Here is a 27,882-nt window from a genome sequence, read left to right on the forward strand (position 1 = left end):
TCTTGTCGAACTTAAATGTCGCCATTCACTGTTAGCAGATGTGGTTTGGGATTCCTACATTCTTTTATGCCTTTATTTCAGTGCTTTCATCACAGCTTCTCTTTCAGCTAGGTGAATCAAAGGCCTTTCCATAGTCCAGTCAATGCAAGCTATACATGATGGCTTGTTTTATTTGGCAATCTTCTCCAGTATGTGATTCATTGTCTGCAGGTGATTCATAGTTAGGAAATTACTTCTGAACCCTGCCAGTGCTTGTGGTTGATTAAAGTTCAGAAGTCCCTGTAGTCTGTTCACCAGCGCTTTTTTGTCAACTCAAATATTTGTGTGCAGTAAAGAACAGTAAAAAGTGGATGTGCTATTGACATGAGCAATTTACTTGAATGTTTGCATCTTTAGAAGGTTCTACCAAAATCTCTCGAACTGGCATGAAACTGTTTTGCAATGTCTGACTAAATGAATCACGTTTTACAAATAAATATCTGTCAAATTGTTCAATTACTCGAGATCCAGTCATTAAGCAATAAAATAAAGCAGTAAATAGGAGACATCTGCTGCAAAGTGCTACAGAAACATAAGCATCTTTCTCAAGTTACCTTCTTTCATTTTGGTATAACGATTCACCAAAAATATCTTACCCAAGGCAGTCAAATATCAGAAAATTGTCCCCTGCAAAACAATATCGGCATAGCCTGGTACCTTACCCCAAGCAAATACAGCTTAACATCCCGGTGGAGCTACCTAGGAGAGAAGAGGAGAAGACTGATCGGTTGACGTGCTGCAGCGTGATTAGGTGAGATCAGATGGTTCAGGATACTGAAACCTTGAAATAAAAATAGCGTTGGAAGTCGTTGCTTCTGATCTCGAACTGACTTTTTAAAGAGGTAAATGCTGCCCTTCCTTTGAAAGATAATATTTCCCCTAACAGCCAAGAGAGAACCCAGCCTTCTCTTTACATCAGAGGGGCTTTACATCAGAGGTGTTTGTTGGAATAACATTAAAACTCAGGGCATGGGTAGTCGAGGGGTTCAAACACTGAGTCTCTAAGGACCACCTGGTCAAATCCATTGCGGCAGTAACCGAATACCAAAGGTTGGCCACTTCTAGGCAGCTGCTGTCAGACCAGAGGGGGGATAACAGCTCATTTTGGGCAGGCCCATCTCCCCATCAGGGCTGCCACTTTCCCCAGAAGGATGAGGGGCTTTTTGGCAGCATCGGCCTATAGTGTTGACCCAGAAAGTGGTATTTCCAAGAATACAAATGAATTAAAATACCTTTTGGAAAGGCACTCAGATAACAGCAAATTTAAGGAGTTGTAGCCTCTTCCCTTTGCTTTCAGGCAGCTCAGGCTCATTGCTTCATCTAGAGTGTCAGTTTGCAGAGCAGCATTTGATTCACATTGCTTTGAAAAAGAAAATATTTTTAAAACTTATCTTGATAGTTATAGAATTTCCTGTGAAAGATACATTTTTCCTGCCAAAAGATTCCTACAATGCTCAAGTAGCACTTCAAAAACGGTAAAGCTGGAATGACACTTGCATATTTTACTGCTAATGGAGCGTAGTAAAAACAGAAATGGAAAGAATACTCAAGTATCCAAAGCTGCATTATCACAGAACTATCAGCTTCTTTCAGACCTTTCTCTGTATATAGTATTTCAGCACCAGCAGCTCTACCTATAACTTGGCTCACGGTTTATGTTTAAAACTGGAATCGCATATATTAAACCCATACCGTATGAAGGTTTCTGTGTATAAATTCAAAACTCTTTTCTAAACAGAAATCCCGTAACTTCTCCATGCTTCAGGTTGCAACAGTTTCTCTGTACCTACCTCCACTTACAGGACTGGGTGTTTTTTTGCCAAAAGGGAGCTCTTAAACATCTATTTGGTGATCTTAGTTACTTTCTTACAAGCGTGAGAAGCTCCAGCCAGTGCAGTGTGTGTTTTAAACCTTCTCCCAAATGCTTGTTTAGACAATATTTTTGCTGGTTCCATTTCTTCCAGAGGAATTTAATTTGGATAAGAAGTGGTTAAAAAAACCCTCCCCCAGAATTTGACCGAGTATAATTGGCAGCAATTTAGTAAGAACATTGGGACATCACAAAATGTGAAATTGGCGTAAAGGAAAAAAAGATAAATCCTGAAAACCAGAGGTTAGGACCTCAGTTTTCCATCTCATCCAAGAAACAGCATCCAGTGCAATATAAATAAAGATGTTCAACAACTAGGAGCTGAACGCTTGACTTGTAGCCACTCTTTAAACCTGTCTCAGAAGACATAGAAATGCTCCCGCTTAGGCAAGATTTTCCAAAAGCCATCAGCTCCTTTCTGCCGGCTGCCATGTGTGTCTGCAAGTCTCGCTGGCTCAGCAAACCTCCAGGTCAGATTTGCCCACTGAGATCAGCCTACGACGCTCCTTTTTTATAAAAACACTACAAGCAATGACAATGAATCTGGCATTTTATTCGTAGGCAGTACTCAGCTTTGAATTCCTGCCTCATTTAGCCAAAGATATTTGGCTTGGTCACTCTTCCTCTTTGACAGCTTAGATATCCATGCACTTCGCCTTTATGCAACATGTGCTTTTTATTTTAGGCTATGCAAAAACTATGTCATGACGCTAGGGAAAATACATTCCCCCGCATCCCAGGATAAAAAGGATGCTAGTCGATTCAAATTGGTGTCCACTTTTCCATGACAAGCACAGGCACATCTAGCTGATAAATGTATTTATTTTCAGTGTTTCTCTATGGTTCAGACACCAAGACAAGCACAAAATCCACCATGTGTGGCAGAAGGACTTCCATGAGGAGCCCTGCCTCAGGCTGATCTATTCCTTGACTATCTTTTTAACTATCCTGAAAAAGTCCAAAACAACAAATACGTCTTTAAAGTGGGACTCTTTGACAAAGCATACATACTGATAAAACACAAAATTAGCGTGGTTTTTCCTCTTTTTCTGAAAGAAAAAAACCAGTGTTATTATAAAACTCCAGCATTCCTAGTTATGATATAGAGACTCATCACACACAGGGGAGAGAGAGGAGGTAGAACGATGACTTTCTGAAATAAAACCCCACGACTGTGTGTCACACTCCATTACACACAAGGAGAAGCGAGTGGAACTGCTCATGCAGACAAACACTGGTAGACCTGATGTCCACATGCATCCCGGCTGCCTGGCTGGCAGAAAACCATGGGGATGTTAATGGCACCAGGGGCTGAGCAGTCCCACTGGCACGGGTTTTTTTGACATATGAAATAAGTTTAAAACAAACAGTGAGCACGAAGCACTAACGTGGTGAGACCCCTTCTTGAAAGCCTGGAGAGACTCCTTGGAAACAACAACTCCTCAGAATCATTTACAAATGCTGTCCCATCTGTAAACACAAGAAACATCCTTAATGTAAACAGCGTCCCTCGCTCTGAAAGTGCGAGGAGAAATGAACAGGAAGCAAGGCAGCAGAAGGAGGAATAAATCAATGACAGACTTTTATGAAACAAGACATCTTGGTCCTTACGCATATACTCACACACCAAAATCGCTTATTAACTCCACATGGATCAAGCGAACGCTTTGGAAAAGAGAGCCTAAAGAGATGAGGAACATGAAAGGAGCATCTAGAAACAGATGGGACATAAGGTTTTCAATAAACCTGAACATAGATGGGAATCTCACATAGCGGCAGCTAAACTACCTCGTGCTGTGAGCCCATCAAATTTCACAAGCTTAACAACATTGGACTGCATCTATACATGTGGATGAGAATTTGCAGAGGATAAATCTAGCATGTTATTTGACGCTGATGAGCTGTGTGGTTCAGCAGTAGGGACGCTCCCGCCAGGTTAATACAAGGTACCCATGCGGCATGTTGCTGGAAGCAACAGCTTCTCAGCGTGCTTTGGAACCAGGGGTATAGTCATTCACCAATGTATCTTGCCTAGTCTATGGTTAATTAACTGATCTTACAATTCCCTTTCCTGTTCTTTAAAATGTGACTGGGCCAGAAATTCTTGCTCTAAGCCTGGATCTGGACCTCACTTTAAAATAATTTTTTTACGAAATCCGCTGTGTCTGTTAGTACTCCATAGCTATCATCTGTGTTATAGGAAGACCAACGTGCCCAAAGACAAGACGAGAGCCAAGATGATCACCTCTGTATAAATAAAGTGTAGTTCTTTTTACCCTGAAAATTCAACAGTTAAAATAGACAGAAATGACCAGAAATTCAAACACAGGCAATTAGCAATGCAGAGAATAAACCCCCAGATCCTTGATACCCCACATACTGTCCTGTCCATGCTGCCTGCTCATCCCAGGCCTTCTAACCCTCCTAATGACCACTGAAGGTTGTTTCTTGATCAAGAGCTGCTGCGGTACTGATGAATCCAAGTATTCCCTGTGATAGAGGAGAAAAGCAATTTTGGCTGTGGAGAGAAAATGCCCCCAGGTGCAATCAGATTCCCCATTAAAAAGCTTCGTGCATCTTGAGATCTGTCGAGACACTAATAGCCACCAATTAAATCTGACACAACAGATAATAAAAATCTATAGCTATCTCTAATATGTAACAGCACCTACAACTTAATTACCTTAATCACATTTACCCTTACTGTGAGGCCAGCAATTCATGACCAATCATTCCACCAACCTCCATCAGACGTTTGATAAAAAGCACCTTTGAGGAAAACCTGCACTTTACAAGAACACTCTATTAGGCTACGGATTAAGAAAGGAAATTAGTACCTAGGGTCAAATCGTTTTGGTACTATTTACATTGGAAAGGGGCTCCCTGATTTATATCTCTATAAATATTATCTCCTTCACTAGGTGCCAGCTGCCAATACCAGGCCAGGCTGGACCCTGTAGGCTGTAAATCAGGACAGGACGTGGTGCTCCTCTGCATCTGGGGCTGATGAGTGCACTTGAAGGGCAGGTCCCTATGGGACAGCGTGGTGTGGTGGGGTGACCTCCCTGGGAGCCGTCCCTGGTGATGTGGGTGAAGGTGTAGGCTGTGACACGAGACCCTTCATTTCAGGCTCCAGGAAATCTGAGGCAGAAATGTGAGCCCAGAAACGAGCATCATGGGCACAGAAGGTGGGACACGTGTATATATACATATGTTCTGGCTCTCTCATTCAGATCAACAGTGCACGTGAATTAAGGGGTATCCCAGTAATTTGTAAGCGCTCCTTTCAGCAGGAGCAGTAGCCGCCTCCCTGGCTTGGGACAGAATTCATTTAGAGGATAGCAAACGCACCTCACCCTTTCCCCCAAGCCCACACAAATCAGGCTGTGCTCAGGAAGATGGATTTTTCCCTGACTTTATCAGACATTAAGTCTTACCATGAGTCCTGGAAATGCCTCACAGACCGGGTCTGTCCTGTCTTTCCATCTCTTGTGCTGCAAGGTCAGTCCCAGTGGGTGAATGAGAGATGAGCATGGTGCTGGGAATCCTCTTCCTGCTCCAAAAGCTCTTCAGGACCCACCTCTTCTCCCAGGTGATGTCAGCGAGTCCATCACTGTATTTTGCCACGTATTTTGTGCAGTCCTGGGCCATCCAGAAGGGAAAGGCTGAACTAAAGTGAAGAGCCCCACATTCAGATCAGAGCTGAGCTGCTGCCATGGGGAATTCCCAGTGGAGATGGTGCTTGGGTCACCAAGCCCCCTTCAAGGATTTTGTTTGTGAAGTGCCTTGGTTAAGTCAGCAGAGGCTTTGCAGCACACAGCCATTTGCCAGAGGTGTCTGGGAGAAAGAACATGAATCGCTTGCTCTACATTTCTGAAAAAGGTCTGTGCTGGTTAAACTTGGGGATATTTTTGACAAAAGATGGCACAGCAGAAATGTTTCAAAGAGGAAATCTGGATCATTACATAGAGTGTTATTCTCCTAGTCCAAGTGTTAGCAGGATTTATGGTAACATTATGTCTTCAACTATTTCTTCCACAACTGCTAGTTCTAACCAGACATTAAATATTTTTTTTTTTTTGGAAGAGCTAAGAGGCTTTCATAGTAAATAAATGTAAGTATCCTCATTTTAGTGTTGGAGAAACAGTGAGAGCAAAGACTTCAGATCTTCCTGAGATCCCAGTCTGTGAAATATTCATACTGGAAACCCGCAGTGCTCAGGAAAAGAATGATACAGGAACTAAGAAAGCTTCAACTGTTTTATAGAAACATTTGCACACATCAAAACATTTCATCCCAGGCCACTGCCACTGCAGGTAGCTGATAATTAAAATCTGCTGTGCTGTGGCTACTGTCTTTAAAACTCTGGCCAGCATATGTTTTATTTCTAATCTTTTTTTTTTTTTTTTTTAACTTCTGAGTTTGTCTGATGATATTTTCAAAATTCAGTTTTATGTTTAAAGATTGAGTTTAATAAGCTTGTATGATATATAAAGACATTATAATTTATTATTTAAAAAGTTTCCTGACAAGATGTCTACAAGAAACATGACCCAAACCACACCGCCTTGTAATAATACCTCTTAAAAATTCCTGACCTCCCACTAAACACTCCTGCAGACTTCCCTGCTTCAGTCCTTGCTGCATATCTCATATATGTCCCCTATAACATTACACAGGAGGAAATGAAACGGGAAAGTCATCCGCTCAGACAGACAAACGACGACAGTTATCTAGCACTGCGTTGTTTTCTCTTCGCATTGACAAAATGCAGTTTTTCTGTCAGGGAAGGGGTGGAGGCTCACACAAAGTCTGGGGCCCTCTGTGACATGTGGTGCATCCTCCCTCTTCGTAAAAATAGGCCACTCAGAATACGGTGCGCTGGAAAAGGAGAGGTGGCACAGGCTGCTCCTCTGCATCCAGGGTGTACAGTGAGTACAGCCATGAGAGGTCCGGGTGAGAAGGACAGGCAGCAGCATCAGGATGCAGCCAGCCCTGGCTTACCGGGGCTGGGGCTCACATACTCACACCCGGGCTCGACTCGGGGTGGTGCTGCCTCCCCCTGCACCCCAGGGGGACTTCTCAGGGCCCCTCCACTCCCCCACCCTGCTCCTGCACATTGTGTTTGCTGCAACAGAGGTTTCCCCACCAGTGAGCGGTACTCCAGGCTGAGTCTGCTCTCCCAATGGTTTCCATGTGCCCGATGCCCCCTCCTCCCTGTGTGAAGCAGCTGTCTCCCTTCCCCACATCACACCACCTCCAGGGAGTTTATTTGGAGTGTGAATCCTTCAGATGCGATGGCACATCCCCGCCGGGCGAGCCTTACCTGCGGGTCACAGCCACCTCTTGGCACCACCACTGCCCCCCGTGCCCCTGCAGCTGCCGGTGACAACCAGGGCGGGCACCCAGTCATCATTGCATTGCCACAGTAACTTGCCTATTTGCCATTTGTGTCGGTATGGATCTCATATCTGCTAAAAAGGACTTGCTTTTCTAGCTGGAGAAGGGCTTTTTATATTCATTTGGGTTTTATTCCTTGTGATAGAGATTTGTAACGGCGGGAGCACTGCTGTAAGGGAGCTGTGGTGTGAGCTCGTGCCACAGCATGCCAAAGCCACGCATGGTCACTAATAGGTAAAACTACTCTGGGATTTTAAAGCTTGTAACAAGACTTTGTCTAGACTGGTATTTAGTGGCAATACAATTAAATCATACTGCAAAAGGGGGGAAAAAAAGGAGATTAAATGATTTTAATTACCTTTTGAAGCCACTTCTTCCCTGTAGAGGTCCGACCTTGATCTGATTGAGATCGGTGCACATCGGGTGCTACTTCACTGATGTAAGAGCAGTGTAAAGGTTAAAGGCATTATGGTGTAGATCTGTAAGACTAGCTAAAACCTGATCTACAGTACAGCTATATTTGCAATAAATTAGCTCTTTTTTCTTTTTTCTTTTTCTTTTTCATTTTCTTTCTTGCTACAAACTTTGCTAAAAGAGTCCCACAGCATGGGGTGGTGGCTCAGGGCTTCTTCCTGTGAAATGCCCGGGATGCAGACACTGGGCATAAACCTTCCTGGGATGCATGGATGCATTTTCCCTGCTTGCTCCCCATGGGCATCCCCTCGCCCTTGCATGCCACCCTGCCCCGCACACCCGCAGCGTGGGGCAGAGGCCAGCAACAGCTTTGCTGAAGGCAGATGCCAATGGGCTGCCACCGGTGACTGAGAGGAGGCATTTGTGGACATTTGATGTGGCACCGACCCAGAGACCATTTCACCTCTGAAATGGGCTTATGATCCCCAGCCTAGAGTGGGAGAGGGCAGGTCCGTATGTGTTTCTCCCATATCATCCCACTTACCATTTCCCCGTCATACTGGGGTGGATGGCTTGATGGCGTTGCTTTGCTCCATGGGCTTTTGCAGCTTTCCACGTCAGATGCATCTCCGATGCCTCATACTCTTTCCCTAGACAATTAAACCTTCATTTGTTGCTTCCTTGCAACTCCAGATTCTAAAACTATACATTTTTTTTTCTGTTAGGTTAGGACTGCTTCCAACTTCCAATCCCCAATTTAGATTACATGCTCAGAAACTAACTCCAAACATTTACTGCGTTTGAAGGTCACAGTGCTATTGATTGATTTCCAGTTATAATGTATGTTGTCCTAACATGAGTTAAAAACATTCTGGGCTAAATCCAAAAATGCTGGGATCAAAGCATCTGGACTTGTTGCTTTCATGTTTGGCACATAAAGGGGCTGGCAGTAACCAATGTGGTCTTGGCTGGGCTATAGTTGTTTTCATTCTCTGATGTGAAACAGTTGGGAATCACAGACCCTCCAACAGTTATAGTGGACTAAATAAAAATTGGCTTAATAACCTGCCAAGCATTTGAAAGTGCCAGTCTCCAGAGTTTTTCACAACTTATTGGCTATGGCATGTTTTTCTTTTCATTTCTCTTGTGTGTTTTTTTTTTTTTTTTAATTCTTCCTCTTTCTCTCTCTATTTTTTTTTTAAGAAAATTTTCTATAAAATCGGACTTTTTCAGTTGAGTATTTGAAATAGGTAAACTCTTCATCTCATCAGACTCAATTTATCATCTTTGATCTGACTTCACTCATTCCTTTGGCTACTCTATCTGATTTTTTAATTTTTGAAAAAAAAAATATGAAAACATTTTCCCTATCTAACTTATCACATAAGAAAATAAACAAGGGCTGATTTCTTGGCTAGCATGTCTTAAAGATATCCCAGCACTGCATCTGCACGTCAGCTTTTCACTTTCAAATTCACTTTAAACAGATTATTTCTAAAGTTTTTTTATTAGTCTCTCTAAAAGTCTTCTATTTATATTTGCTGTTTATAAAATAGCATCCAGAGGCCATTGTGCAATGCACTGCACATAGTCAAAAGCCATCAAGCTCTCGAGACAAACAATGGAAATACTTTGCAGATGGGAGCTGTGTTACAGATGGCGTACGGGGGCAGGAGAGACCCAAAGGTTGGAGAGAGGAAGAAATATGGATGTTGGCCGTGGTTGTGAAAGAAGCCAGTGGCAGAGCCAGGCACTTAACCCGTGTTCCCATCCAATTGCTTCCCTATTAATTAATTTTCCTCTCTCATCCTTTTAGAAGACACATTATAATTTTTACCTACTTCTCTCATGTTTCTAAAAAAATAAAGCGCTAGCAATTGAAAAAAAATCTCATTCTTCATGCACATCACATTTTTTGGTCGCTTTGGCTAATTTCAAGAAACTTTGCATCGGCTTTGGGAGCGATGCTTCGGAGTAAACGTGGGGGCTGCCCGTGGGGAGGGCACCCCGGGGCAGCACCAGGAAGGTAAATGCCTCCAAAGTGAAAGAGCTGCCCCTGGTATTTCAGCTGGGCAATGGCATCTCATTGCACATTACGCTGAGGTTTACACTCAGACAAGTTTTAGTGTAGCCTATCGGTCAAAGAGAGCAGCACTGCTCCTCTTGCTTCCCACTCTTGACAGCTAATTCACAGCAGAAGTGAATTTATTGAGGTCCCATCAGTGCTTCAGCCTTGCACTAGACCTCAGCATTCAAGACTGATGCCATAAATGTTTGTTGCCCATCCCTGCATGGCTTCAGCAAGCATCTCCCCAGAGACCATGTGCTGCAAAACCCAAGCTGAGCTGAGATTCCCTGAATTCATGCAACTGATATCACAGGGAAAAACAGGAGGAGAAAAAGGACTGTATGGTCCTTAACCTCTGGGCGAGGAGCAGGCTCTTCTCTGACTGATTTTTAAGCAGCTCATTTTGAACAGCTCCATGAAGCTTCCAATCAGTTCTGGGACAGTAAGGCTCAGATTGAAGAGAGACTAAAACCAGCTAAAATAAAACCAGTGTTTCAGAGACAGTCAGAACATGAAGGATGAAGTGTTTAAGCAAAGAGATGATTTCAGTTCTGGCACCTTTGACAGGGCTAAATATCTCTTTAGGATTTGTCATCATGGAAAAATGAATCTGCCGCTATGAAAACCAACGCTCAGCATAAAAAAAGCACTTACCATTAATATGTAGTCTAGAGACATCTAAAAGTAAGATTACTTTATAGTAAGATGAATACAAATTTGGCATGCTAAGGAATTTTGAGGCCTTTTTTGTGTTCAGGTGAAACATTATCAATTGGTGCTGTGTGTGGCTGTATTTATACAGTTTGCTTTTCACATTGCCATGAGAAAAACCCGTGCACATTCTTTCCATGTAAAATAATTTTGTAAAATAACTTAGTCCAACAGTTACACCTAGTCTGAGTATCAAATATTTTTTTTTTATTATTTTTAATGTTTTGATTATAAGTGAGTAAATGAGCATATGTGCAATTATATTTTGGGTGCAATAGCTTCAGCCGCCACATTTTGGCATTTTATTTTATTAGCTAAAAGCTCACATATGGTTTCCATGTTTCCAATCTGGCTTTAAGGATGCAATGGCTGAATTAAGCAATGTTTCTCCTCACTCCAATTCCCTTAGATATACTTAAAAAGTCCATTCAGATTATAAAAAAAGTAAATTAAGGTTTATAATATTCAGAAGGTGGCCCATGGTAGTGACTAATACAGTGCTATCTTGTAAGTGCCCTTGCACCCTGCAGAAACTGTTAAAAGCCATGTTTCATAGTTTAAAATATTAAATCACTTCTATGATCCTGTGGGGTAGTCATACCTGAATGCCAACATATTTCTTTTATGAACAACGATGTCATCATCTCAGCACGGAAGCCGCCAGACAACAGGTCACCCCACATGGTCACCGGATTTGCAGGTCCTCCAGCACCTCCCAGAACTGGACCCAGCGATCTGGGGAGGACTTTGACCCCCCCTGTTCGATGTGGTAGACAAAGCATAGAAAAATGACCTGAGGGAAGGAGTTCAGGGCCATTTGATGCGTGGCCATGAGTGTGATGGACAGGAGCTGAGCAACGGATGGGACAGAGGTCTGGAAGAGGGGCACAGCTCCAGGGAGGGCAGCACTGGGGAGCTTCAGAAACAGCAGCACCTGGGAGAGCAACGGGACCAAAGTACCATTTTTTATGTATGCGTATATATATAAACATATATATAGATTACACGCACATATATATAAGCTTGAGGAGAATTGAAAAGGTGCTTGTTTCCACATGGGAGATGTGCTAGCTATCTCCCAGTGCACAAAGTATGGTTATGAAAAGGGCAACGAACAACTCTGCATCCCATGGGGAAAAAATTGCCTGCGTTAGCAGCAGAGGCGGTGTGGCTTGAACGTTAGGCAAAGCTTCCCAACTGCAAAGGTCACGAAGCACTTAATGAAAAGAATGAAGTTAGTGAGTCCTTTGAGAAGAGGTTTTCAATAACTGCACAGGCAAACACATGTCAGGGATGGTCTTGGCGTCAGTGCAGCAGCTTGACTATGCGACCTCCCGAGGTCCCAGCCAACCCCGCATTTCTGTGAGCTCATGAAACCATGCTTAGCATGTCTGGAAGCACAGGAGCATGGGACTTCCCTACTTCATTGATGCACAAGTAAATCAGATTCAGGATATCCCTCTTTTATGTTGCTCTTCTCCAGGCTACCAACCTAACCAACCACCAAGCTGCCATGGTCCCCTTACTGGCTTCCTGATTCACTGGGGTCCACACATTTCTGCTGTCAACATGCGGTGGCATGTGTGCCTTCCTACTAAGCATCTGTGATTGCCACTGACAGTGAGCGTGCCTTTAGGGGCTTTTTCAGAGCCACTGTCTGAGCATGGCTGTTCTGTCTGGGGTTGATATGAGATGTTCAGAGACCAAGGTACTGTCATCCAATCTGTATCACCTCTTACAGACATAAAAAAATGGATAGGCAGATACAGAGCCCAAACCTCTACCAGTTGTCATTGCTGGGGGCAGCAGCTGGTCTCCACTTTCAGTATCTATCTGAGTTTTTATTTACCAGTAAGCGATCTGCCCGAGTAAAGCCTGAAGGATCAGAGGTATAGGCTTGCTTCTCCAGATCATCAAGTTTCCATCTAAATCCATCCTCATGCAGCAAAACATGCAAGTCTGAACATAAACCATATCCATAGGTACAGTTAAGTATGGGATTAAACAGTTCGCTGAATAGGGTCCCTACGTTACTCAGGCATTGGCTGTTAGTCTTGGCTCTTTTTTCAGCTAAATTGAGATGGGAAAAGGTTTCCACACTGGGGTGAAGCCAAGGTTTTTTTCCTCTCCTTTTCTCTCTCCTCTTTTTTTTTTTTTTCATCCCCTCCAACAGAACAAGATAGATGCCTGACAACTGTTTCTGTCTTGCTAATATCCTGGAATTTAGGCCTTTGGCTGTGGGAAATTCGAGATCAAATCTCTGCTCAGACACATTCAGCTGAAGGTTGTAATCCCAGTTCACACGTGAGCTATCCTGACCGCTGGGCTGTTTAAAGCGGCAGCGCTCTTGTGATTTGGGTAAATCACAGACCAAGAAGCGGAGACAGTGGAAGGTACAGTCTAAATTAACCTGATCCTCCACAGAGCTTTGCTGCTGACAAGTGATTTTCTAAAATTTTATTTTAATTGAAGTGTCCTAATCCACTCTAAACATTCAACTGGCATTTTAAAGGTGGCCACTGTTTTTTTCAGTTTTTTGGAGATATCACACTCCCATAACTTTGCCTGAAGTCACAACGAAGGTGACCTCAGCTTTTCTGAAAATCAGCTGTACATATCATGTTTGCAAACAGAATTACTGTCTGCCATTACTTTTAAAAAGGCAGACCTTGGAAGTCTTCCCTTCTTAGTACCAGGGAAATGAAATAATCAAAACATCGAGAGTTTGGAGAACAAGTGAATACTGTGTTGAAAATTTCACATGGTGCCTGGACTGGTCCACATGGACATGTAATTTACAAGATCAAGAGATGCTTCAGCCCTTCTGCTGACACTTGAAAAAACCATTACAAGGCTTAAGGAGGAAAACAAATTAATGGAAACATCCGCTTAAAAGGAACGTTTTCAATCACTGGTACTCCATTCATTACAGGCCTGAGTGGTTCCAGAGACAACAGAAAACTATGCATTGTTGCAATGCCAAGAACAAGAGAGGCAATACTGATGTTGTGTTGCTTCTCACTCATGGCAATCGGAACATTTTCATGCCCTTCCCATCTTGCCCGGCTGCGTTCATCAGCCAGGAGGTTACCACCATTGTCCCACTCGTGACCAAAGGAGGGGGGGCGGGGGTGGTGTCTCAGGGCCCTTCCAGCCAGATACAGGTTGGGTTGGGGTGCTGGCACCAGAGCTGCCTCTGCTTGCGCAGCCCCAGGAGCAACATAAGGCATTCGCTCAAGAGCAGGCAGACACTGAGCAGGGTTTCTGCCTAATGCATTGTCAAGCTAAAAAGCTTTTATGGGAGGTAAAGTTTTTTATGGGAGGTAAAAACACAGCAGTCATTTAATTAACAATACCTCAAAGTCTTTAGAGAACCACATGGCTGAAGTTTTCCCAGGCCCACTGTGATAACCTTGTTAAAATTTGGACAACATTATTTAATCTTTGCTCTGTAAGCCAGACTTCTGCTATTTCCCCAGCGTCACCGCAGCATGGCAGTTGCCTACATTACAGCACTCTCTCCACATGGTGAATATTTGAAAATGTCACCATATGTTACAGGTATCTCAAAAGCACTTTGAAAGACTCCATCTCAAGGCCAGTAAGACACACACAGTAATGTAGCACTGTGGTCCTTTTCAGAAAATGAAGCAGCAGCCCTTCATCTGAGCTTGCTTCCTCTCACGGAGAGGAGGGTGCACCATTTCTGACTAGCACCCAAGGGGCTTCTGCTCAAAACACTCACTGCTTCACCAGGGGAGGCAGAAATAACCCTCCATTGTCCAATACTACCTGCACTGAGGGCAGCAGGCCAATGGTCCCTAAGCAGGGGCAGGGTACCAGCTGCCACAGCCTGGTGCGAAGCCCATCGCACCCCGCTCGAGTCATCAAGTTTTGATCAAGCCAGAATGGGTTAAGAAATGGGTATGTGTGGTGAAATTGTGCAACTTGGGTCGTTTTGGCACTACATATATTCTAAACTAATGATCTTGGCTGAGATAGGCTTTTTTGTTTTTTATCTTTCCTTTTTGGCCTTTTGTAACTTAAGCTTACCCAAAAATTTATGGAAAAAATACTTATCTGCTTTATGCCAGTTGGTGAAGATTAGTATTTGCAAAGACCATTTCTGTTGTACTGTTTTGCGTCTTGGTGCAATTTTCTAGATCTCTTAAATGTGAAAATAAACAAACTTCCATACATCTGGGAGGAGATTTCCAAGTGGAGCTCAGCGCCAGCTTTTTTCCCTTTCCCGAGTGCTCAGCACCCACAATGGGGTTAGATTTTAAAGCCAGTTCAGCTAAACCAGGGCCAGGTTTCCACAGAAACACGGCGATCTGGAGGCTCCCATCGTGACAAATATGCACAGATTCATCATTTAACTCATCCTCCCACCCAGGAATGATAAAATGTCATAGTAATATAGCATTAATAACATCAGCTATTGATAGCAGCAGCAATGACCCTATGATGGACGCGTAAACAGCTGGGAGGAATGTTGGCCATGGCGGGTGATTGCTCAAGTCCCCAGTGAAGACCTGAGTGTTTGCTTATGTTCTTGCTTGGCAAGATACGGTACTATCAAGATACTATTTAGTGTTTCAGCAAGAGTATCATTTCTGACATGCCACTGATTCCTTGAAACATAAGAAAGCCGTTGGGAAGGGAGATATGGCGTTGGTAACTGCTCTTCCTTGCCGATGTGCTGGGCCTAGCCCTGATTTATGAAGTGCCGCCCTGGACAGGATGCTGCCAGTTGCGGCTGTGTATAGCGTGTCAGCTGCAGAATTTAGGGATGACCTATGTCCTGCAGGGAAACGGCTCTGCACTGGACAGAAGATGATGTGAGCAGGTGTTTTCCATCTCCAGCTTCTACGGTGAATCGAGTCGGCTTGATGACTGCCAACTGCACATTTAACTGGACAGGAGAGATAGCTGGGTGAGCAAAGCAGAGAGGTCCCACACAAACAGCCGGATGCATTTCTTTCTGCTACAATCCCTCCTGTTTTGCGTTTCCTTCCCACAAACATTTGAGTGAACCAAATTAATGGAAAAGCAATTCCATGGTCTCATGCAAAAGAGTTACTGGAAATCATTTTTGCACATACAAATACTTGTGCTGGTAATCACGGGACAATAATATGTGTCAGATAAGCCGCACGGTCAGATGCTGGGTATCTGATGGATGTCTGAATATCAAATGCAGGAGTAGTGAATAGTTATGCAAAAAAAAAAAAAATGTTGAGAAATTAGTAAGGAAAAAAATAGTGTTATGGAATAACAATCACACAAATCATCTGCCTTGTAAGAAATTATATAGCATATTGGGAACAACGTTCATTGTGACTGCTTCGCATGCCACAATTTTTTCATAAGACTTTTTTTCCAGCATTATAAAAAGAAAAACCAACAAACCCACACTTATTTGCTCACTGTTTGTAACACTCTGCAACTTTAAAAATTCTTCCTCCCCAGTGCAAACATACTTCCTCAGAGAGGCAACAGCAGAGCCCCGCTAAGATGCTTAAGAGGAGGTCAAGAGAAAAACCATTTACCAGGGGAATCTCTCTCACTCCTTAATACGTTTTTATTACTACCTATGCACACAGTGTTCTCTCAGAGGCTAGATGAATAAATATGCCTCTTTTGAGCAAACATTTATAATGCTATTTGAGCACGGGGGAAGAACAGTTTCAGCTTAAAAATGATACTAGCACCGTGTTTACATTTTTTTTTCCCAAGCTGCAGTTAAAATGAAAATATCCAGACAGACATTCGGCATGAGGCTCGGGAAAGCATGTTTCTTTTGGCCACTTCCACTACAGAATTTCACCTAAAACTGAAATACAAAAGATTGGGGTTGGAGGGGGGAGGGGCAGGGAATAGAAAAGAAAGATTTGTTTGTAGATGAATTACTCTGTGCAAATCCATCCAAAAACATCAATGTAATTGTTCATTAATAATAGACTTGGAAGATACTTGGAAATGTTTCTCTTCCTTTGAACTTTCTAAAGGCAAACAGAGTCCTCGAGCTGGTGATGTACTTGTGCACAGACTTCACTTGGAGCAAAGGGGTGTCCTTTGCTGCCTCCTCCACCACCCGAAGCCCAGCAGATAAGGCTCTGGCCCATTTTGGGGCACTCTGGGCTCAGCCCTTGGTGGCAGATCTGCCCCTGGGCGAGTCTTTTTCACTCCTTCGCATCCAGATTCTAAATTCCCGAGGTCAGGGAGCAGCTCTTATTTTATAAGATGATGGAGGCATGAGCTGGATCTCTGAACACTATATCTCAGCAGCATTACTAACGCCAGTTTCAAGAGGACTCCTCACACACTAGAAGTTCAGCAGCGCTGAAGGGCTTTCCTGGCCACGGCCTGGAGGAGGCTAATTAGCCCCTGTAAGGATCCCCGTCCACCGAGCTGCGAGAAACTTCAAATCCCACTGACTTCACTGGCACTTCGGGGCACTCAGCACCTTCCAAGATTAATTCCTCAAGCAGGGAGAGGTCTAGAAACATATATATTACAGTACTTTACATCTTCAGCTGCAGTAGGGCTCTTTCTGGTGAGCTTGACAAAGGACAGATTATATATTACGCCGTGCCATAAACTTCAGCAATCTAAGAATTCAGAAAATACCCCGCTCTATTACTCTCCTTGCTTTGACATGAAATATTAAACACCGCTTACCAAAGTAACGTTATTGAACACAGATGTCCGCTATCCCATTCAAATTGTTCAAGTCAATCTAGGTTTATATATTTTCTTTACTTAAGCGTTTGTATAAACCCAAGTGTGCCCTGACAGTAATGATTTCACAATATACTATATTCAATTAAGGAGACAAATATGCATTTACATTTTTACTGAACTTGTTTCACACACACACAAGCTCCAGCTCCAACTTATTTTTGACATTTGGTGGGAAATAAAGGAATAGAAAGGGTGCCACCTACTGAGTCACTCAGACATTTTTGGAGGCCGAAAAATCACACAAATTACCAACACGCTCGTTCCAGTTAAAAATAAGCAAATGATGAAGCTATATTTATAAGCCTGTGGGATGATAGCCACAGATAGTGTTTTCCTTATCAAATCAGCCAGTGACTAGAGCACTTACCAGGGTGTAGGAGACCCCCAGCTCCAGCTCTTTCTCGTATCTCGGTGGGTTTGAATCCACCTATTCCTGTGGAACGCCCAAGCAAAATGAATCAGTCTCTGTCACTGCGGTCCGTGAAAATCTTTTGCAAGCAATGGATGTGACACTCAACACATGAGAATCTAGAAGCATTGCACCATCAGTGCGAAACGTTCCTTGGGACCCACGTCATTTAGCAATCTGTCATTAATTGGAAATGTATGCTGTCAAATAGCTTGCACATAAACTATAACAAGCAGATTTAAGCAGATGTTCAAATTTACAAACCCACTGGAAAGGTGTATCAAGGCTCAAGAAGGAAGACAGGCTCGCAGTATGATTTCAAAATCTGATGTCCCTTTTTGACACCCGTCAAGCTGCTTTAAGTATCTTTACTTACATTTTTCAATTTTACTCACATTCACTTACATATCTTTACTTACTTACTACATCAAAGCACTTAAACTAGCTTTAAGAGCCGGCAGCGTGAGGTAGGTATATTGAAGGTGCTGTGCTGGTGCTGCAGTTTCCTCACTTGGGGAGGATAAACTTAACTTCGGTGTTGCCTTGATATTAGGCAGAGAAGTCGACATCCACTGCTTTTCTTTAGTTGCAAAGGTACACAGCCTGGTCAGCTTTGACTTCCACAGCTACCATGTTGGAAGTCTACCACGCCTAGCAGGAGTTCTGTAAACACACCTTGAAGCAGGAGGCTCATGCCTCTGGTAAATCAGGAGTTTGTATCTGGCCTGAACTGAAGCTGGTGATGAAGCAACACCTTCAGAGGGTTGGAGCAAATATACGCAATCCCTCCCGACCAGCCACCAACGTGGGCAGCTCTCCTCCATTCCCTTTTGCAGCCCCTGTATTGAAAAATCAGGATGTGCCATAAGTAGTTTGTTGCTTAACTTTCTTCCACAAAAAATGAGATACCCATGTTGGTTTTCTTTGATAAATCTGTGGTCATGACTGATAGAACCACAGCTTTTTATTCTTCCTGATTGCATACAGAGCAGGGGAAGAGCTGCCACATGATGCCAGATGTGCCCCATGTCAGGAGAATGGCACGAAAAGCACGAGTCTGAGATTTTTTCATCTCTGATGGAGTGGGTCATCTTTGGGACAAAAAAAGGATAGATGAAAAATGAAGATTCACAAGGCAGGACAAACAAGTAACTCAAAAAAATGTAAGACTTTTAATACTATTGTAAAGAGGCTCTGGAATTCATCTACAGCCCACCTTCTCTTCCCTGGTGCTGGTTCCCAAAGGATCCCAAGTGCGTGCCCAACGCACCCCATTAATCCCTCCCTGCTGAGTGGAAGCTGAGCTCCACCGAGTCCTCACCAGACCTGCAGATGCAGCTTTATCTTGGTCTTTGCAGATGCAGACAGAGCAGAGGTTTGCACAGGTATCGTGTATTTAATGTTTGCCAAAATTTCTTGTGTTGAGGACTGGTGTAGCAATAACATACTTGGGAAAATAATTGTGAAACATTAACAAGTCCTTATTGTTAACAGGTGTTTCTGGCCGAGATTCCTTCAGGGCAACTTGGACAACGCACCACAGTTGAGTTGGTAATGGCATTTTTCCCAGAGGGGCCTTCAAAGTCTCTTGTGTGCCGCTTTGTATTCCTGGCAGCAGAGTCAGGAAGAAACCCAGTTTTCAACATCCTCCTTCATGCCTACTCAAAATAAAACATTCATTTATCAGCCGTAATGTTTTTCACATCTCCCATGACTTGGCACACGCTTATCACGTGATAGCTGTACCACAGGGCACTGAAGCACCATTTATGTACTCAAGATAACAGGCGCTGTCGATTTGCCCCTTTTTCAGTTCCTGAAGTGTTTAGGGGCTGTTTTCTGCTTGAACAAGCACCCATTGAGATATGCATTAAAATGCATTTTTACTGCTGCCGTGTTAAGGTAAAATAATTCTGCTCAAACCCTTACAGACCTTTTCTGGTTTCTCCCAGGGGAGGCAGCCCTGGCTCCCTAGAGGACCCTGTGCAGCTGCATCCCTGGGAGTAGCATTGAGGTTTTATACATATTAAAAAAAAAAGCAGAAAAAAAAAAAAAAAGCTAAGGCTTTTCTTTGGAGCTAGAAATCAGAAATAAGAGAGAACTTACTGCAAATTCATCATGACGCTCTACTTGGTTTTTTTTAGGGTAAAAACCCTGGACTTAAAGGGCTGGATGCACCACCGCAAGTCACACATCTCCGTTATCCCACGAAGAGAGCACATTATCACACTGGTGACACTGCACTCCCAAATTCATCTGCAAAGCTTCCCAAGGGAAGGAAAACTCCAGCTACCACTTCACAGCAACAGAGTCTGCAACAAGAAACCAAACCAAAACAGCCCCCTGCAACACTTTTCAAAGATGTACAGGTTTTCCAGGCGCTTGACATCTACCCTACCTTTTTAAGTAATGTCTCTTGGAGAAAGGATTCCTGTGGATCAGAGGGGAGACTTTGCTACAATAGCTGCCCTGGCAAATCGTCTCCTTTCAACACATTCTGGAGTTCGTATTTGAAGTGGTTTTGCCACACTGGCAGCCAAAAATAACTATTTTCTGATCAAACTCACTAGTTCTTGTAAAAAGTTTTATCACACTAAATATGACTGTGAACAGTTCCAATAGCTCTTCAAGGTGTCTGTTCAAATCTCTGGCTTCTGAGAGGGTGGAGAAGGGCTCCACGCAGGGCTTGAGCAGAGCGATGCCCTCAGCAGAGCGGTTTGCTGCGGCTGCTCCTGCGGCACTCCCATCCCTCATTACCCAGGAATACACCCGTATTTAACATGATGCTATTACGTTTGCTGTTCTGTACTTCATATATACCCTTAAGGTTAAAGTAATAATTAAGAGCAGCCTTCTCATGTGCCTAGTAATGCAAGGCCAAGATCCACAACAGCTACTACAACATAAATGTCAAATAGAAAAGGGAAAAAAAAGCAAACAGACAGGCAGGAATTAACCCCGCAGCCTCTGCTCGCACCAATCTTGTTCTTTGCTGATGACATACAGCAAGGAATCCTACTGCATACCTTAACGGACATATAAATCATTTAGAACTAGATTTCTGGTTGAAAAAAACCTCCATGTGCAAAACCCAGAGAACTTTCATTAAGTCACTTTATAAGTAATTTATAGTATGCTAAGATTTACAAAATAACAAAGAAATGACAGGCCAGTTTCTTACTAATGAGAACTGGAACAAGAGGGCAGAATCAGTGGGAACATGGAGCATTTCCACCCAAACACGGCTCCGCTCCACCAGGCAGCGTGTGCTGGGTGAGCTCTGGTGCTCCATGCTGGGAAGCCTCCACTGTCCTCAAAGCAGTGGACAGAGATGAGACAACCCTTGAATTCCACAACAGGTTTCCTTCATGCTTCTGGATGAACTAAGAAGGGCTTGTCGGTAGGAAGACCTCAACAACGCGAAGTGCAGAAACTGCAAACTGGACAGCTACAGATGTTGTATTACCTTTGGCAAGAGGTCTGTGCAAGCCCCGAGGCCACCTGAGCAGAGGTCTCCGTTGCTGCGGGCAAACGCGGTGGTCTCGGGGCAGGACCGTCACCTTGCTGTCTGCACAGCCTCTGCTCAGGGCGGCCATGGTCTGCGACTGATATGTTAATGAACTAATTAGCCAAGATGTGACCTCTGAGGAGCAGCAAGCCTAACTCTGATCTCTTACACCAAGAAATTACAGACCTTAAAATAATTAATTAGCTTAATTATCGTTGGGCTCTTGGAGTCACTAGAGGGAGACACGAGCGCATGCCTTGAGCCAAGTTGTTACATCTGGACTGGAAAAAACACCCAGTAGATGATGGCACAAAGCATTTTAAACATTAACTATAATATCTACACCACATGCAGCTTCTCAAGATGTTTTGCTGTCATCAACTTACTAAAAGATAAAGATTTATTGGGCTATTACTGAAAAGGAAGCTAGATACTGCCAAATGGCAAGGACAGTTAGATGACTAGTTGCTGACATCTTTATTCTTATATAAAACAACACAACTGAGTTGTATTTTTTTTAACCACCATGCTTGAAAGGAATCAACAAAGCAGTGCCTTATCATACAGAACTTTTAAATCATTTTAAAATCATTCATGGGCTTTGGACAAGGTTGTTTTTTTTTCTCTCTGTGTTCATACAGACTACTCTGTTAGCATCCTGTGAACTTTTAGTGCTGCCTACAATAAGAGATAAGCAGTGCCGCCCACAGATGGGTTTAACAGAGTCTGAGGATGCCGAGGGGAACATACCATGGAGTGGACCATACCAGCAGCGCTTCCCAGATCCCAGCCACGAGGTCACTCTTATTCCAGTGCCACGGATCCATTGCAGGCATACAAGAACATTTCAAGTGCTGCAGAGACATGGCTTTTTTACAGGTTTAAGACACAGACCCATGCTAAACCTGCATAGATTGAGAATATTATGTCTACTTTTTGATCAGCTCCTAACAGCAATCATTGGGACTGAGAGGTTAGTGCAATAACAGCAGCATTTTCTTTGAATAGTTTAAATATTGCTTCTATAAAGAAATTGCTCAATAAGTTGCAGTGATTACACAACTATCTTTATAACATATGTTAAAAAGATGACAAACCAAATGAATGTAATTATTCTATTCCTTGCTAAAAACTGTAGGAAAAGTGAAGTAAATCACATATGACAAAATTCTGTGGTACTAGAGAGCTCAAGTTAAAATGTTTGCTCTAAAATTTAAAAATCAATCCAAGTCTGTAGAGCTGTTCTCCCAGAAGCTGGCTACCCGTATCTGTCCACTTTTTCTCCGACAGCTTGATATACTGTCCTCACTTTGTTACACATTTTGAATTCAATTTAGCATGCTACTTCCAATTAACCAGCACACACTTATTGCATTATTTGGCATTAAACAAGCACATGTGTTCCTTTAGCTCCTTCCAATGTGAGAAGACAATACCCTTAAGGTGAACTGGGCTATTTGTTTGGTGAGTATTAGGCTCTGGGATGTGTCCAAGAAGGCTGATGGAAGCCCGCAGGTGTGCGGTTTCAAATGCCTTCAAAGTGCTCCATGCCCAAGTCTTCCAGAAATGTTACAGTTCATAACCATCCTCTTCCAGCAAGATTTACGCTGTGTTTTGAATATTTCTAATACTCTGGAGACTGAGTGCCAGAAACCTCTATTTATCAGGTTTGATCACTGGACAAGGTGCTCTGGTCAGGGATCATATATAAACCCATTTATGTAGAGGCCATTAGTTATTCTACACAAACTACCACAAGCAGGTGTGATTCCAGTGCACGTGCTCTGGATGTGAATTAGTTTAACAGAACAAAGCTTCCTCCACAACATAAGCCTATTGCTTCAAGACTATCAATAAGAAGAGAACAAGAACAAGTTTTAATGACATGGTTATATAAAGAAACCAGCATCCTTTCACTATGATATGTGTCCAACAACGTATAGTACAGTTTTGAGAAACATCTCACATACTCTTTGAAGGGGGGGTTACAAATTCACGAAGACAGAATATTGCTATGCAAGTGCTTATTAAAAGCAATAAAAAGAGCAGAATGAACAATTTATTCTCAAACAACTCCGAGATTCAGTGTTTACCACTGGAAATTGCTTTACGCGGTGTTAGAATTTAAAGCTTTGACCCGGCAAAAGAATTACTGGGCATGGTGTCACAGCTCATGCACAGAGCTGCTGCAGTCAGAAGGAAAAGACCTTCAAGAACTGGGGACTGAGATTTCTAGCCCAACTGTAAAAAACCAAAAAATTAACACAAGGATGGGAGGATGGAGGTTTCCTGGTCCACCCGTTCTCTCAAGGACTCTTCCTAAGCTTTTCTTTGCTCTGATGAGAAGCTAAACTCTAACAGAAACATTATTTGTCACTGTTAGATCTACAGTATGAAACCATGATGGCTCCAAAATGTGTGTCTGGCTCTTCTGGGAAGGACATAAAGGTATAATTTCCATGTTTGTCCCGTTGGCAACTCCTGATACTGTGATGGTTATTACTTACAAAAACAGAAATCTGCAGCCAATCAAAATAATATGGTTGGCAAGAAATCTGGGCAAACTTTAATAGCTACGGTTCTTCAACATAAAAAGGATAAAAGTAGAATAATAATTTTTGGCAGGGGAAGCGGGGAATTTTTAAAATTCTGATTGTTTTCCTATGAGGATAGTGTTATAAATACTGAAGTCTAACTTAGAACATGTTGTTCTGGTTTCACGAATTCACATTGAGTAAGATTCTGCTGGACCCACTGAGTTACACTCAACTCATTTCCACTCTTCTCAAACTGAAGTTATCTGGAATACACAACAAGGTGAGTGAGCGGGATTTGGCACAGAAACTGCATGGCCGAAATAATTTCAGTGTCCTTCTGAAAGGAGTTACCTATGCATGCAACTGTGTTACAGTGGAAGGAATATACAGAACGCTCTTTTCAAGGAAGCATAATTAATGTCAGCCTTCTGGGAAATGGAGAGCCAAGAAAGGCATTCACCAAGAGAAAGAGAGACATAAATTTAAGTATAAAAACTATTTTCACTGAAGTTTTCACTTTCAGTTTCAAAGCTCCAGAGCTATGCCCAGGACAGTATCAGCCTGACAGTCTTCCGCTGGAATCTGATGAAGCAAATAAGCAGAGTTGTATTATTTTAGTAGCAGCTATACTCACTTGCCACAAAATTAATCTATGGAAAAGCTGATTTAGTAGTTTTTCCATTTAAAAAGTCCATGCTGTTTAATAAAGACTATTTTGTAGGCACAAAATTAGGTAAATTTGTTAACCTGCAGTAAGGAGCAGAATCAAAACATATTAATGACATCACAAGCAAGTAAAATCCCTTAATTTATAGCTGATGATGTAAAGTTTTGGCTCTTCTTTTAGAAAATAACATCCTGTAAACATTTTCCCTGCCTTGTGAAAAGAATGAAAACCTTCACTAACAGAGAACAAAGACAAGACATTCCAAATTAACTCAAAATTAATCTTTTAATATTTTTAAATACTTAATTTTGATTTTTACCTTATATGATTGCACTTAGTTCTGGAACAAAAAGTCATATTGAGCCCCAAGTCAGAATGATCTGTTCAATGCAGTGAACTTCTGTTCCCAAGGCAATACCATCAAGAGCCTAAGAAATATTTTGAAGGAGGAATGAATAAAAAGACTATTGCATGTGAATGGTTTTATATGAAATGGCATTTTTTGATTTTTTTTTTTAAAACAAGTTTGCTGAAATATTTCCGAAGCAGATCTTCTTGGGCCTCTAATTCACTGGCACAGGCTCAGCATCAGTCACTTACAATACATGTTTCATCACGTACAAATTGCGACATTCTTTAAAAATACTTCATACAAAAAATTTTATTTCCTTTATACTACATATTTACAATTCTATTATCAAGGTACTGTGGAAAATGTAAACAAGTATACACAGGTAAATAATATGGTTTGAGAAAGGCTTTTTCTTTGATTAGCTGCTCTAATCACATAGCAGAATACAGAGATAAGAAAAACCAGTCCGTTTTATAAACTGCTGTCAAACAGCAAAACGTAAGCTCTGGGCTTTGAGGCATTAGCTGCTGAGTAACCGTACCAGTCACTGGGCATCCTTCCCATCACTGAAATGTCCAATGTACTGGAACGGGGCCAGGTAATCGGGGCTGATACAGTTGGGTCTGAGGGAGCAAGGTTTGCTCGGTCTTCAGGAGAGAAGACCAAGGGGAGGTATTACTGCTGTCTTCAACTACCCCATGGGGGCTGTAGGTGAGATGAAGTCAAATAATTCTCCGAGATGCACACTGAAAGGATGAGAAGCACCGGACAAGTTGAACTTAAGAAAATTCTGATTAGAAAATAGGGGAGAAAAAATAATAGTCTTGAGCATGAAATTTTCACTGGGACAGGGGCTCAAAGAGGTGGTGGGATCTCCATCCTTGGAGATATTCAGAACTCAGCCAGATGAATCTCTGAGCAACTCCCTTTACCTTTGAAGCTGATCAGGCTTTGAAGAGAAGCCTGGACATCCAGAGGTCTCTTACAACTTAACTTTATGATTCTAGGAAACGTCTCGAATATAATGTGACTCTTGCATTACTGTTGTAGTTTGGCTCTGTGGTAAATACATAGTTAAGTCCAAAATATGTTAATTGCTTAACCTGGATTGTCCCTCTCCAGCAGTTGCTAAGATTATGTTTAATTTTCTCACATGAGATTTACCTTATCAGTTCCAGTTCAGTGAAATTGCCCCAAATTCACATAATTGCAGGATCAGACCCAGGACATCTCATCTCCAAAAAAATGTTTAAAATGTCACAGCTGGCAGTAAAGCCCTGCTGAGAGCCACACACTTCTGACTAGTTTGGGAACAACAGTTTTGGCACATTTTCATTGAGTAAACTTTCCAGTGACATTCATGGGTCTCTACAGAAGAAATGACCAGGGATCACCATCAGCCCCTGTGATATTTTGGCTGAAAGCACAGTTGGTTAATGAATTCTGACACATTCACAAATAACTTTATGGCATTTAGGATGAATTTCTATACCTATGAGGTGATGAACAACAACAAGACTTCCATGAAGCTTGAAAAATACCTACAAAACCTATATTGCTTAGAATAGATCACAGTTTGCAAGCAGGTGAGCAAGTGTCACTTGCTTTGTACTGGACAGTTGCTGACTGCAGATGTGTTTAAGACCTGAGGTGAACCATGGGGTAAAACTGTGACTTCATCTACTCATTATCCAACTGCAACAACAAAAATAAGCTTTACAAATCACAAGTTACATCAATTATTGTCATTTTGTCTCTTCTAAGACAAAAATCTTCTCTTGCAGAGTTCCAGTCTGTTACGCTGTGTGAACGGTAGCGTGAACACAAGACCTGGCACTACCTGTATTACCATGTCTGATGAGCCTGTGGTCCTGATGCCCTTTAATAAGTGCACTTTTGATATCGTCAGACTCCAGAGGTTACTACGTAGATTTTGTAACTCCTAACCTAAAGAGAGGTATAAAGAGGCACTCTGAAATTATTTAGTCAGGTTAACTCAGAATATTAAAATAGAGAACATTATTTCTCTATAATTATATAGTTCTATACTAAAGAACAACCTGTCTAAAAAGACAAAATAGCACCAACATGTCTTTGTTCTATTCAGTGACCAACAGCAGCTGTTGAATGGTATCAGGACTTTTTAAAGCTGACAACCTATTGTGCAGTAAAAGCACATTATAATCCTTTATATAAAGAACACAAAGGTTATCTTCAAACATCTATCCTTGCTTACTATCTGCTTTCTCCACCCAAGACAAAACTCTTTTCTGCGTTAGACAGTACTGTTTGATGAGAACTGCTGCACAGTTTGACTTGACAAACCACTGAGAAAGTGAACTGACAAGACGGGAGGATGCAGAAAGCCAGAAGAGTCTGACAGGTGACACCATGCTCTTTGGAAGACAGATTCAGACAGAAGCAAGATATAGATGGAGACCTTCCAATCAGTCAATCCACACTAAAAATGCAGTACATATTCTCACTTATCAAGGACTGTGCTGGATTCTGCTTCAGTTGCAAGTTTAAAATTAGACTGAACGTTTTTCTAGAACACACAATGTTATTCAAAGCAGAATTGATTTGGTGAATCCCACTAGTTTCTGTGCAACGTGACTTTGCAGTGAATCAGTATTGGTTTCGTAATCTGTGAAACGCTCAGTAAACTCCATGCTGGTTGTCAAGCAGGTTTAGAAAGTCACTTATAAGTGGTGTGGCTCACTGCACGTTGATATGTTACATACTGCTTATCCTGATACTCTTTGGAGCCGGTCTTATTAAAAACATGTCCAAGCTTTCAAACAATGAATTATATTATATAGCAGAAAGAACGTCCAGAGCAGATTAATGGAGGGGTAAGAGGCTAGGAATAAATACATGAAACAGATTCAACTTTTTAAAAGGATCCAGCTACTAAATGGCCTCTGTAGTCTTCCATAAGAAGTGTGAATACTTCAGTACAATTCAAGCTGAATTGAATAGCTGTTTTCATATCCAAATTCAAATACCGTCTGTGCATATAAAACAGTTCATTTATTAGTCCAAATGTTACTGTTGTAGAGCTCTTGGAAAAATCTTCCCTCTTTCTTGAATTTGTTCTTCATGAAAAGGAAGCTTTGGAGGGCCACCTAGAGAATTCAGCAGAAACACAGTTTCAGGT

At 42.3% G+C, this 27,882-nt stretch overlaps 1 protein-coding gene across 1 annotated transcript in view; it reads right to left on the minus strand.

Moving 5' to 3' along the window:
- Nucleotides 1-24,844: 24,844 nt before the first annotated feature.
- LOC119157044 (multiple epidermal growth factor-like domains protein 6) overlaps nucleotides 24,845-27,882 on the minus strand; it is a 200,822-nt gene continuing 197,784 nt past the window's right edge. The window contains exon 37 of the mRNA XM_037407565.1: nucleotides 24,845-27,850. Coding sequence (XP_037263462.1) covers nucleotides 27,771-27,850 — 80 coding nt within the window. The 3' untranslated portion in view covers nucleotides 24,845-27,770. The remainder of the gene's footprint in view (nucleotides 27,851-27,882) is intronic.

The sequence above is a fragment of the Falco rusticolus genome, chromosome 13 (assembly GCF_015220075.1).
Source record: "Falco rusticolus isolate bFalRus1 chromosome 13, bFalRus1.pri, whole genome shotgun sequence".
In the NCBI taxonomy this organism is placed as follows: Eukaryota; Metazoa; Chordata; class Aves; order Falconiformes; family Falconidae; genus Falco; species Falco rusticolus.